At 49.7% G+C, this 14,048-nt stretch overlaps 1 protein-coding gene across 1 annotated transcript; it reads left to right on the top strand.

The window, feature by feature from the left end:
- Window positions 1–1,931: 1,931 nt before the first annotated feature.
- On the top strand, window positions 1,932–11,398 carry LOC109320566 (potassium voltage-gated channel subfamily V member 2-like). Its single transcript, XM_019550705.1, has 2 exons — window positions 1,932–3,268; window positions 10,744–11,398. The coding sequence occupies exons 1-2, from the start codon at window positions 2,006–2,008 to the stop codon at window positions 11,014–11,016; spliced, it is 1,536 nt and encodes a 511-aa protein (XP_019406250.1). The 5' UTR covers window positions 1,932–2,005; the 3' UTR covers window positions 11,017–11,398.
- The last annotated feature ends 2,650 nt before the right edge of the window (window positions 11,399–14,048 follow it).

The raw sequence follows: 14,048 nt of genomic DNA, 5'->3' as shown, positions 1-14,048 counted from the left end.
CTGTACTCATTTGGCCAGGCTACCTCCAGAACTGAGAACTGTCACTGTGTCTATGACTAGGGAAATGCTCGTATCGTCACTCAGCAGTACTGATTAGTCCACATGAATTGTAACGTGGATAAAGTTGCACTGTAGGAAGCAGCTTGCACAGAGCATCATAGAAGGCATGGTGCTGCTGCTGCTGGCGCCAAGAAGTTTTCACCATATCAGGGTGGTACTGGATTCCTTTAAACTCTGGAGTAGGTCTTGGGTGAGCCTGTGTGCCAAGCAATTCACCTATCACTTAATTTGGCATCATCATGGAGTCTTAAGCAACATTAACATGCACACTTAATAGATGCATCTGCTAATCCTGTACTGGGGTCTCAGCAGTCAGTTCAGGGTTCCTCAGTGCTCAATAGTAGTAAAATTACCCAGTAGGCTCTACGCAAAAAGGAATATATAGACGATTATAGAAAGGGGCCACAGAACACATGAGATCAGAAGCAGGGCTTTGTTTTTTCTCTAGCCTCTTCCACTGGAGATTCTCAAAGCAGGTGACATATATTAACTAATTCACTGCAAAGTCATCTACAATGGGTTTTCAACATTTTTAACAAGTGTACACCTTCTGCCTCAAAGTTTCAGCTTATTTACCCCTTTATATTTTTTCCTGTTTTTAAAGGGGGGCGGGGGGGAGAGCAGATCAAGACCCCACGCTGAAGGAGGGACTGGACAGGGGCAGGCACTGCCCAGCTGGGGCAGAGTGTGGGACGGAGCCATGAATGGTTCTGCAGCCTCCCCAAAATTTGCTATATCCCCCGCCCCCCAGCACTGCTGCTGCCTGCCCTGAGTACAGCCCGGGCCAGAACCCCCTGCCGGGAAGAGCCCAGTGTGGCCCTGGCCCCAGCCCGCTCTGTGTGCAGATGTGGTGGCACACGCCCCCTGTGTCCTCCCGGGGTGTGCGCAGCGGTGGAGCTGCACCCCTGCCCATGGCTCAGTCCCACACCCTGCCTAGCTGGCAGCCCCAGTCCCAGTTTTTCCTCCAAGAGCTTAAGAGCTGGACCCAGCTCTTCTCCACACGGCCCAGCTGCATTCCTGGCCTCCCACGTGCTGCACTGCAGCTGTGTGCATGCATGCAGTTCCATGTACCCCTTATGACCCTTTAAATACCCCTAGGGGTACACATATCCATAGTTGACAACCACTGAGCTACAAAATGGGGCAAAGAGTCAGCTGTAGTTGATCATCCTGCCTTCCTGTAGGCTGCTGAACAACATGAAGGGAACGACAGAAGCCATCAATACTTTCTTACTAGACTGTACAAATTGAGACAGGTTTTGGCTTGCATAGACTGGGCTAAGAGCCGGCAGATTTTCATCTTAGTTCTGTCTGTGAAAGCTTCTCTTGTTTCAATGCTGCAGAAAAGTAATGGTGGAACAGACAAGAGTTTTAATGCACAAATAGTTAATGAATGAACAAATCTTAAAGCAGCGCCTGAGCTGGAGGTAACTATGTTAGAGTTGACATTTGTTTTTGTTACCTCCTTAGCAATTAAGACATTAGCAGGAATTGAGTGAAAATGAATTCCCATGATGTGCTTTTTTTTTCCTGATTCAGGTACAGAAATGATAAATACTTGTATCCGTATCTGGAAATGAGCAAGAAGCAACCAACTAGAATGAAGAGAATAAAACGAGGAATGAAAGAAACGTATACCTGGATAGAGCTCCTTACATAAAAGGGCTAACACTTCAATCTTCCTAATGTTTTAAGGAGCTAGAACTTAGCTACTCTGACCTCCACAGCTTAATTCCAGTCAGTAAATCTCATAAGCTATCAGCTTTGTGAGCCTAGCAGTACACAGAGCTCCAGCACAGCCTGTGGCCTTTGGCATTGGGGGTGGAGCACTCTCAATAGCCTCTTCACAAGCTTAGGGAGCTTTCCTTAGTTAACGTATGTAAGGGAAACACAAAGCCAGAGCCATCAAGCCAGAGGCCATAATTTTGTGGGTCTCTGGTGTGAAATGTCAGGTGCCATAAGGCAGCTCGGGATGAGGCGTGCGAGTCTCTATGCCAACCTGAAGATTGGGAGCCACCAAGATTGCTGTCCAACTCCAGAGAAAGAGGTAACTGTTTTCCCTTTTGCACAAGGCAGCCTGATTAAGCAGTGGAGCTCCATGCAAAATGTGACTGACGGGAACCAGGAGAAGAGCAACACTCCTGTGCAACAGAATCGCCACTTCCTCAACATCAATGTTGGGGGCACATCTTTTCGGATTGCTTGCAAAGTGGCTGCTCGTTACCCCATCACCAGAATTGGGAAGCTGGCAGTTTACACAGACCCCATGAAAAAACTGCAGCTCTGTGATGACTACTCAGTGCAGAGGAATGAATACTATTTTGATCGTGACCCCTTCGTTTTCTGTTACATCTTCCATTTTTACCAGAGTGGGGTCCTTTGGATAATGGATGAGCTGTGCCCTGCAAACTTTGTGGAAGAAATTGAATATTGGGGCATTCATCTGCAATACTCCCAGCGGTGCTGCCGGATCCTGTTTGAGGAGAAGCAGTCTGAGCTCAAAGAGTATCTGAAAGTACAGAGGGAGCTGGAGGCAGAGCTTGAGCCCGCAGACCGGGAGGAAGAATTTGAGGGCAAGTGTCTGGGAGGGTTTCGGAAAGCTGTTTGGAACCTCATTGAGAACCCTTATTCTTCCATCCCTGCCAAGATCATTGCCATCATGTCCAGCTTCTTTGTGCTGATCTCCATTGTGAGCATGACACTCAGCACAGTGGAGGAGATGCAACACAAAACCGGAAAGGCGTGTATGGAGCAGCTGGAGGCCATCTGTGCTGTCTTCTTCACTTCTGAGTATCTCATGAAGCTCATATCAACATCCAGCTTTCAGAAGTTCTTGCGAGCTGCATTTAATGCTGTCGACATGCTGGCCATCCTGCCCTTCTACATCCAGATTCTCTTTGAATATTTAACTGAAGGGGATGTTCTCTACCACGAGGAACTGCACAGAATGAAGAGTGTGAGCAAGCTGGGGAAAGTCCTCAAACTCATCAAACTCCTGAGGATCTTCCGCATCCTCAAACTGGCTCGCCACTCCACCGGCCTCCGGGCCTTTGGCTTCACCATCCGCCAATGCTATCAACAGGTGTGCTGCCTCCTCCTCTTCATTGCCATGGGTGTTTTCACATTCTCTGCTTTGATGCACTCGGTGGAACATGATGTCCCAGGCACCAACTTCACCAGCATCCCTGATGCCTGGTGGTGGGCAGCGGTAAGGTGCAGCCATTCCTTACAAAGGGAAGCATTTTGTTTGGGTCGGGGGTACATGTGGGTAGTCAAATCATTCTGCTGTCCTGAGCTCAGTGCTAGGGGAATATTTACCACCCTACTGGCTGGACTCTGATGACAGAAGTCAAACTTGCAACTGAAGATGACAGCGCAGCACGCTGAACTCCTTAGATAGCTGGCAGATTCCCAAAGCCATCTTGGCCCAGAAGCAAAGCAGTTGATCAGGGGGCTCTGGCTCTGGCCTACAAATGTAGTGGAAGGTCACTGAAGTGGGGACACAGAGCACCCTGTGTCACAGCAGTTCAAGAAACCCAAGGGCAGCAAGAACTTCAGACTATACATCACATCTGGGCAGGATTAACCTCTACCCAGGCTGTGATGGAATAAGAACCTTGTGATCTGGATCAAGCTGCTTCACCTCTGCTCCTCTGTTTACTCATCTGTAAAATGGGGATAAGCACTTTACAAAAAATGCTGTGTGAGAGCTGGGCAGTGTTGCACTACTTTGTTGTAAGCAAACATTTTATAACAGAAAGAGCCTTTGAATCACAGGGCTCGGATGCGTGCATCTGAGAGGTCTGACAAGGTCATCCAAGGAGTGGACCTCGGGTACCAGGCAGGGAAGGACTGTCTGAACACACCAAGCACTGTGTGTTCTTGTTAATGGTGTTGGGTGATAAATCCTCAGGATCTGGGAAACAGTGAGCATCTGAAGCCAGAACTAAAGGGTGCCACTCCCCAGGGCAGCGGGACACTGAGTTCTAATGTGGCCCAGGCTCGGGGAGAGATGGGATGGCTGGGATCATGTTGGAGGGAGAGACATGTCTGTGGCCAGTGGATGATGCAGGAGACTCGCACGGAAAAATGCTTGAACTCATGGCAGGGACAGGAGGGCATGGAGATCAGGGACTGAGGGATGGTGATGTATCTTCAGGCCTGGTCTCATGAAGCAAGGGACATTAATAAGGCTGGATTTTATCCCCAGGGGACAGAAGGTACATGAACCTGGCTTGGCCAAGTGGGGTGTAAAGGGGCAACATACCAGTCAGGATCCAAAATCGGGGTAGAGAGAGACATGGGGAGGCTGATACTGGGAAATGGGGCATGGAGCATGAGGGGTGGATCTATAGAGCAGGCCCCTACGTCACAGGAACGGCAAAGGGGAATGGACCTGCACAGGGTAGGGGGGTCATTGAACTGAGCTGGGCTCGAGATGAATACACTGAGTTGCACTGTTCTGGCCTGAGTTCAGGTGAGAGGGCAGAGCCTGGCAGAAAAGGTGAAGCTTTTGTATTGACAATACGAGTCGTGGTTCCAAGAAAAGAAACAAAGCATTTGAGACTCCTGGACTAAGCAGGGGTTTTAATCAATCGGTTATAAGGGCAGAAGGGACCACTGCATTTATCTAGCTTGATCTTCTGCATGGCCCAGGCCTCGCAACCACCCTGAATTAATCCCCATTTAACCTAGAGCTGGTCTTTTAGAGAGAGGTTCAATATTCAGCTCACACTGGCAAAGAATCCGCCGCAACAGTGGGACGTTGTTCTTAATTATGGCGAATTGTCCTCTCTGTTGTAAATTGTTCCTCATTTGCAGTCCGTATTCATCTGGCTTCAGCTTCCAGACATTGGCTCTTGTTCTGCCTTTGCTTGGGTGAAGAGCCCATAATTGAAGCTGTGTTCCCTGTGTAGGCACTTACTGTTTATGATTGAGTTTTCTTCATTTCAGTAGCTCCCCCTGTTCTTTCCCAGCGGTTGTATGGAGCCTACTATGGGAAGAACCAGCAGCTTTGACCTCGCTACAGATGATATCTGAATTTCCTAAAGGAACAGTCAGTCAGAGACAGTTCTGACTAGATAAAATTAAATCCCATTTCTTTGGAAGACGCACACAACAGCTGAGGATAGAGCTCAGTGTTCAGCCCTGTGCTATTTGTGGCTGAGCTGCTGGAAAAAATCACAGGCACAGCAGGATCCTCCTCTACCTCAATATGTTCAAGTTCCTGTTCACATACTCCCACCTTAAGTCCCAAATCTGAAAAATGTTGGTCCTGGATCAGCCTCATATTGCATTCACAGCGTGCTGGGCCCAAGCCAACTAATTAACTCTACCTCTGCATGTTGTTAATTAGCTGTGCAAAGCGCTGCACTGGGGCAACTGATAATGAACTGGAAGAGGGGTTGACTACTTCTGGTTCCAGAACCTGCGTAGCATGTTTGTCCCAGATTTTGCTCCCTGGAAATCAGTCCCTTATCTGTGTACCCCTTCCTTAGTCCAGGGATCTGATCTGTGAAGCTCTTCCTGTGCAGGCCTGGGCCCTAAGCTCTCCAAATCTAGTGGATGATGATGAAGGTTTAGCTCAAACTTCTGGGGAAAAAAGTTTGTAAAATAAGCATAAGCTTGAGATGAGGGGACTGATTCCCTCTGTGCTGGTGTTTAAACCACTGCAAACTGCAGGTAGACATCACTAGATCAGGCAGTGGGAGTCTCACACCAACGTGGCCTTGGTTTAAGTGGCTAAACAAGACGGTAGCCAGACCCATGAGAAATCAGAGTTCAAATGTCTGGATGCACTTCAAGTAAAGGAACTGACTGGGGCCCTCAGAGCTTCTGGTGTTGTCACTCGATTACTGTAGCAATAGGCTCAGATGGTGCTGGAATAACAGGACACAATCACAGATAAAATCATTAGGCTGATGTTCTTTTTTTTAAAATCAGAAATAAAGTCACATGTATATATAGACAGTTATTTGGTTGTACAGCTCGACATCATCCTTATAGGCTCGGCAGCGCTACGTTGGATAGCACTACAGAAGAAAGAGACTTGGGGGTCATCATTGACCACAAGATGAACATGAGCCTCCAATGCAATGCTGCGGCTAGTAAAGCGACCAAAACGCTGGCTTGCATCCATAGATGCTTCTCGAGCAAATCCCGGGACGTCATTCTCCCCTTGTACTCGGCCTTGGTGAGGCCGCAGCTGGAGTACTGCGTCTAGTTTTGGGCTCCACAATTCAAAAAGGATGTGGAGAAGCTTGAGAGAGTCCAGAGGAGAGCCACGCACATGATCAGAGGTCAGGAAAACAGACCTTACGATGACAGGCTGAGAGCCAAGGGACTCTTTAGCCTGGAAAAGCGCAGGCTCAGGGGTGATCTGATGGCCACCTATAAGTTTATCAGGGGTGACCACCAGGATCTGGGGGAACGTTTGTTCACCAGAGCGCCCCAAGGGATGACAAGGTCGAACGGTCATAAACTCCTGCAAGACCGTTTCAGGCTGGACATAAGGAAGAATTTCTTTACTGTCCGAGCCCCCAAGGTCTGGAACAGTCTGCCAGCGGAGGTGGTTCAAGCACCTACATTGAACACCTTCAAGAGTAAATTGGATGCTTATCTTGCTGGGATCCTATGACCCCAGCTGACTTCCTGCCCTTTGGGCAGGGGGCTGGACTCGATGATCTCCCGAGGTCCCTTCCAGCCCTGATGTCTATGAAATCTATGAAATCATGACCAAACAGTTCACACAAAACATCACTGCCAGTTACATTTACATTTCATAGATTTCATAGATTTCATAGACATCCACTCACTGCATCTCCTTTGCCCCATCCACAGCCCTACAGCCGCATCCCAACCGACACCAAACCCTCCTCTTTCCCTTCCCAGTCCAGATTCATGGCACCACTGGTACTCAGCAGTCGTCTTCTGTGTTCGTGGCGTGAAAACCCATGTGCCATGTTTCCTCTTCCAGGTTTCTGCTGCCTCTTTTTCTCTCCCATTTGTCTTCCCCTGCATCACCTAAAAGACATGCACCAGCGCTACTGCAGTAGCACCAATTATGGTACTTAACTTAGTATCTGTTGTTACAGGTCCTAAACTTAATTCGCCATAATAATTATGGCACATTAATGCATGTAGAGATGTGCCCACTGGGGAACACGCTCACCAGCAACAGTCTGTCTCTCACCTCCACTACTACTTGCATCTTGCAGTAGTTCATCAGGGTTTCTGGACCTTGTCTTTCAGCTCGTAGGAGTTGTGGAGCTGCTTTAGGATCTGGTAGGATCCCATAAGTGTGTTCTGGGCACTGTGTACACCTGCCATGTTGCAGCAGGCCGCCATCAAAATACCAGATAAAGCATGTCACCTTGAACCCTTTTGTTACTGCCAGCTTATAGACCCTGGCTCATTACTTTGCCCAGAGAAACAGCAGTATATCTGGAAACCCCCAGCCCTCGGTCAGTTTAGCTTTGTACTGGGTGGGTCTAGCTGGCTTTGCCAAGCTCGAGCCCTAGAAGAAGATACACGTGTCCCTTTGGATCCTGCAGACAGTCTGCCGTGAGGGCCAGTATGAAGACCAGTGTGGTGTACAGAAGCACTGGTAGCAGCACCACCCTCATGAGCCATGCACTCTCCCATTGACAGGTGGCATGAACTCCACAGCCCTAATCTCTGCTTGACTGTAGCCTCAGTCTTGTCATAAGTCTTCTGACCCATCAGCTCTGGGTCCAAGTCTACCCTGAGGATTTTATCCCCCAACTTGCAGAACTATGGATTGCCATGAAAGGGCTCAGGACCGTCAAGTCCCCAACCTCTCCCCGCTGCATGCAGGTGCTCTTACTCATGTTTACCAAGGCTTTCTGGCCACAGGCCAACAATTATGCTAGAACGGTGGTGTTGTCCTGGCCAGCTACGCCCCAGACTCTTATTAGACTGAAGGGAAGAGGTAGGAAAGGTAAAATGTCAATGTGCGGGTATGAGCGAGGAGTGAGAGTTCACATTCGAAGTGTTCAGGACTTAGCCAGAGGGTCATTTGTTGGATCTTGGCTTAAGGCAGTGGTTCCCAACCTTAGGGTCATGACCTCAACGGGTTGCAACACTAAAAAATGGGGTCACAAAGACACTCAACAGTGACGACTGGTTATGATGAAAATCACAGAAAAAAGCAGGAATGGTGGGTTTCCCTGTGCAGGCTGGCAGACTTCGAGCCTACAAGGGGCTGCTTGGGGCTGGGGAAAGTGGGAGGGGGGCAATAAGGAAGGGGTGCCATGTGCATGTGCGCACACAAGTGCCCATGGCAGCCAGGTAGCATCTTGCAGTGCCCTCCAGATAGGTGAAGTGGGGTGGCGGAGGGCAGATTGAGGACCCCACGGTGAGGGAGGGAGGGAGGGGATGGGGCAGGGTTGTGGCTGGGGGTGCTGCCCAGTCAGGCTGGTGCATGGAGCCCAGGGCGAGAATATGGGGCTCAGCTGGGGGAGCAGGAAGGAGCCAGGGGTGACTTGTCTGGGGGACAGCATTGGTGCTAGCTCCCTGCTGCTGCATACACTTCTGGGGAAGGAAGCATGGCAGGGGCATGGCCCCCCTTAGATTTGTGTATGGCGCAGGGGCGGATGCAGGCCCACTGTGGGCTCAGGGCTTGCCTTGCTGCCCTCCTGCTCAGTGGGCTGCCGAGGCCCCTGGAGGAAGGGCAGCATGGCGGGAAGTCTTCAGTGGGAAGCCTGCATCCTTCTTCCCCACCCTGATGGGCTCCACTCTGGCCGTGCCACATGCTGGGGGCGGGGGCATTGATCTTGTCTGCATCATTTTGGGATGGCAAAAAAATTCCAATGTTTAAATGGGGTCATGCTGAGAAAAAGGTTGGGGAGCAATGGCTTAAGAGGTACGCTCACACGAAAGGGTGTGAGCTCCACCACCCATTGACTGGGGAATATAGTGTGCATGGACCTTCAGACAGCTGGGCTGCACTGTCTTTACCTGTACTGATATCCTGAACTGGGCAGGCAAGGCCAGAGAGGCCATCACTCGTCATCATCTGCACCCACTCAAGGAATTTTATCTTTCCTGCCTCTTTCCTTCAGTCTAATAAGAGTTAATGGCCAGAACAACACCGTCATTCTAGTATAATTGTTAGCCTGTGGCCAGAAAGCCAGCTCCATAGTCTCTTTAGTCTGGCCTTGGTAAAAGCATGCTCCATTATAAAAATAGTTATGTGTTTTTTTGCCCTCACTACTCCTATTTAAGGCTGTTCCAGAACCTCACTGCTTTGATTGTTAGAATCTTCGGATATCCAGTTTAAATATGTCCATGGTCAGTTTATATTCATTTGTTCTTGAGCCAACATTGTCCTTAAGCTTAAATAGTTCACTTCCTTTCTTGGTGTTCATCACGCCACCCCGCTTCCCAAACTGTATTTATACAGAACAATAAGCACAGTAGCAAGGAGGTTTGGCACCCAGAGCAAAGCCTGCAGCAGCAGCTCGCCCTCACCCTGTGCACAGATCCGGCGGGGCACACGCCCCCCCATGCTTGCCTGGGAGTGCATGCAGCACTGGGAGCCACCCTCCTCCCATCCCCGTGCTCCACAAATGAGCCACTCACAGCTCTGTCCTGTGTCCTGCCCTGGCTGGGAAGCACCTATTGGCACCCTTTCACTTCAGTGACGGGGGAGGTTGCTCTGCTCCCCACCTCCTTTCCCTTGCTACGGCACTGAGAACAATTTCATCTCCCCTCCTGGCCCTGACTTCTACTTCACTGGGCTGAACAGACCTTTGGCTTCCTCTTACGTAAGACAGGCTTTCTGTTCCCCTGATTATCCTTGTAGCCCTTCTGTATGCCGGTTCCAGTTTGAGTTCATCCTTCTTGACTACAGCAGACCAGAACTGTACACAGTATTCAATAGGAGGTCTTACCAGTGCCTTGACAAATGGTATTAATACTTCCTTATCTCTACTGGAAATACCTCATCTGATATACCCTGAAATCACATTTAGTTTTTTCACAGCCACATCACCTCAAGAACTGATGCTCATCCTATCGAATCAGCATAGGAGGCATTTAGCTTGCAGCTCACTGCAAAGTGAACAGGCTATCAACCCAAATGAAAATAAAACCTAGGTTCTACCTCACACTCTTAGTTGGTCCAGATCCACCAAACCCTGATGAGATTGTTCTGTATTTTAATAGAAGGGCTGAGAAGCAATGTCTGCAGTGAAGGCATACCCATGAGTTTGGAGAAGAGAAGAAGATTGTTATCACATGACCAGGCCTGAGGATGAAGGAGTAACACATGCATGGACCCCTGGAGTTGAGGAAAGAATGTAGTGTAGCACAGGTCGTGGGAGTGGAGGGAGTCATGTGCGGTTGTGGCCATGAGGGGAAAGAACACAAACTAACTCTGTCTGGGCATGAGACCTGATACAGTGAGGTGGACAGTCAAACTGATCCCCAGCTTGGGCACATGGAAGACATGTGGAGTGATGCCAGGCTTGTGTAAATGGGGTCTGGGGACTCATGAGAGCTATTACCCAGCTTTCAAATGGGAGAGACAGGTCAGACTGTGAGAGTGAGGACAAGGACCTTTTTCAGTAGTAGGGACCTGGCTCAGTGGGCAATCAGGCCAGGAGCAGCCTGCCAGGACATGAATTGATGGGAGTTTATCCTTTCTCAACCCTCTTTCAGGTCAGCCTCTCCACAGTGGGCTATGGAGACACCGTGCCCGACACAGTGCTGGGCAGGATGGTGGCATTTGGATGCATCTCCTTTGGCATCATTCTCAATGGGATGCCCATTTCCATTCTCTACAACAAGTTCTCTGATTACTACGCCAAGCTGAAAGCCCACGAGAATGAGACTAGCCTCTCAGCCAAGCTTGGCAAGAAAATTTGCTTTAAGGAGAGAGCCATGAAGAAATTGGCTGAGTGCTGTCGTGCTGATACCCACATCCACCACTGAATAGCACAACCATGCCACTGAAACTCATTACTCCGCCTGTCCCTTCCCTCCTCCATGAAGTTGTGCCATCCAGCACTTCTACCCATACCTCCAGAGCCACGTGACCTGGTTATTACCCAGCAGACCACACAGCCCCACCCATCAGCCTGGCCACACAGGGACCAGCCTACTCAACTTGACTTCCCACTCACCAAGTCATGAACCTAACTGTTCTACCCACCCACCCACTTGGCCACACACCTGGCTCTTCGACTCCAGAATGGGCACCCACCGACCAGACCACCATGCGATCTGACTACTCCACCCTTAACCAAGTCACCTGATCCCCCAGTGGGTGCATCTACATGTGCGCTTTTCTGGAGAGTAGACTAATTAGCTCCGCAGTAAAACATCACTGTCCACATGTGTGCTGGTATTAGGGTGCAGTAAACGAACTAAGTCTGCCATAAGATAGAACTTTTGGGGAGCACACGTGTTCAGTCCCGGACACCACGTTACCAGGGAGCTACTGATAAAGGGGCAAGAGCTCTTGGGTTGCGAGGCTTGGGGAAACCAAGGCAATGGTCACATAAGGGACATTTCAGCTTAAAAGACAAACCTTTGGATAATTATGAGAGCCTGAAATGCAGTGGTTGTGACCAGCATTATTTTAATAGCCAAGGAGTTAATGGGTAACTCAGAAAGTCAGTGCCCTTATACTAGCTCCTAAATTACTGCAACCGAAGGACTCAAACCTGTCATTTTTTTATAAAGATCATCAAGTTCAGAACAGCAAGTGAAATCTGAAGAAAACAGGCTTGGGACTGAAGCAAGTTTGGCAACTATTGATCCTTCCAGATCATGGTGTGTGCATGACAGGCCACCCAGACCTTCCGTGCACATATCTACGCCGAAGTTTTTGGAGGAGTGGAGGCCATCCAGACCGTCTATCCCAGCTTTAGGCCACTGAGACAGAACCCAAAGGCCAGGCTAGGTGTGGATGTTTGGTGCCTCCATGGCTGGATTTTTGTGCTGAACTGTGGTCCCCCGTGTGGCGGACAAGGAGTCCACCACTGAACCACAGGGGACTCCATTGGGGCAAGTAACAGATATAATAAGCATTAACATTGCAAATCAGATAGTTCATCTTAAGGCTATAGCTGTTGTGCATAGAACACAACACTCAACTAATTTCTGCTTATTTTTACTGGGAGAAAACTCAATGCCTGCTCATTCAAGTTTTTGATGTTTTCTGTGGGCCACATTTGCTCTCTTGCCTTGCATCACTGGGTTACCCACAGGGCAAAGCACTAGTCAAAGCAGGTGTGCCAGACTTGCATGTGTGTAGAGACAGGACGGCAGGAGAGGCAAATGCCTGAGGCTGCCCCTCGCATGGGAACCCCTGCACACCCCTTTGGTAGCGTGCACCAAACACAGAAGAGAAGTGAAAAAGAAAAACAGCATGCAGCTTTTAAAAATAGAGTCCATCATTTTTATGCCAGTCTCATGACTGCAGGGAGCCTGACTCAAGAGTTTTGAATGCCTGGATTTAGTACTCAGTGGGCATGTCTACATGAGATGCTACGGTGCCGTAGCGTTGCCAGGCACAAACTGTGACGGTGATGCTCCTGCACAGTAGTAATGAGCTACTGCGCAGGAGCATCTAAAAAAAACTGTGCGGTGACGATACTGGGCAATAACGCTGGTTACTGTGCAGTCATTTAGTAGTTGGTTAAGCAAGTACTAAATGACTGTACAGTAACAACTGCACAGGCCACCGCTCATGTAGATGTGGCCGCTGTACACTCCCCTCCGGCCTGAGCAGCTGGGCCAGGCGGTATGAGAGAGGGGTGAGAAGTGCTCCATCCATACCTTGCACTGGCTAGTGAATGGGAGCTGGTGGGAAGGACAAATAAAATGTCCCTTTCTAGGACTGCAGTATTTGTTGTCCTCTGAGTCAAAGCAGGGAATGATAGTCTGAATGACCAGTTCCCCCCTAAGCTCCTGCCAAGCTAGTGAGACCCACATGACCCTCTACACCATATCTCACCTTTAATACAAGGCTAAACTGCTCAGGCTTTTTAGTTTGAATATCCCGATTTCTCAGGCACAACCCATTTGCTAACTGAAGTGTACTGGGGCAGGTTTCTCACATCATAATCAGGAGGAAGCAGAGGGCAAAGCAGATGTGACCTGACTCCATCTTGACAATTCATTAGTGTTACCCCCAGGGTTGGGTTACTGTGTACTTCAGTGGGCTGAGAGCAAGTGCATCCATGTACCCTACCCACGGGTGGATCTGCAGCAGGGACCAGACCTGGAAAAACAGTCTCCTACTGCCCAAGCCAAAAGACCAAGTTCTGTAATCCAAAGCTTTGGACTCATTAACCTACATCAGTGGTGGTCAACTTTTTTGGCAGGTATGCCACAAATTAGCCCCAGGCCTTTACTGAGTGCCACTCCAATCCCCTTCTCCTGCCTGATCTGTTTTCTGCTCTCAGTTCTATCTGCCATTGTGCTACCTGTCCACTCCCCAATCTGCCAAGTGTCGCACACAGAAGTTGCCTGTGCCACTGGTGGCATGCATGCTGCAGGTTGCCACCCCTATAAAGGCTCCAGGAGAGGCAACAGGATGCCATACCGAACGGGTGCAGGTCAGACATGGAATCAAGCTGGCATTCAAAGGCCATGTCCAGATGAGCACAGACATTTGGTTCCCCAGGGACAACTACCAGCAGCACACCTTGTGCCACTGCTAGCTGTCCCTGGGGAATACCTGTGCCATGTGCCCTCTGGCACCCGGCAGATTACCCTGGGTGGGGTGGGGAAGGTTGGGGTCAACAACCAGCAGCTAGCCCCAGCAGCCTTACCTGGGGTCCTGGGGGCCAGAAACACTGCAGCCATGTCACTCCTGCAGCTGGGAGCCTGGCCTGCAGCCGAGTGCAGCTCCAGTTGGTTAAGCTATGGGTTTGGGCAGTGCACACTGGCTCCTGCTCATCTGGACACAGCCAAAGGGGTTTAGATACTGCACAATGGTGCTCAAAATTCATGTG

Source organism: Crocodylus porosus, unplaced genomic scaffold (genome assembly GCF_001723895.1).
Source record: "Crocodylus porosus isolate Cpor-Errol unplaced genomic scaffold, CroPor_comp1, whole genome shotgun sequence".
Classification (NCBI taxonomy): Eukaryota; Metazoa; Chordata; order Crocodylia; family Crocodylidae; genus Crocodylus; species Crocodylus porosus.
This window is presented reverse-complemented; position numbering and strand designations above follow the sequence as displayed.

Excerpts from the sequence above, each read along its gene's own strand:
- LOC109320566 (XM_019550705.1), top strand. The coding sequence starts at position 2,006 with ATGTCAGGTGCCATAAGGCAGCTCGGGATGAGGCGTGCGAGTCTCTAT. Across the intron at positions 3,269-10,743 it reads ATGCCTGGTGGTGGGCAGCG|GTCAGCCTCTCCACAGTGGG; the intron begins GTAAGGTGCAGC and ends ACCCTCTTTCAG.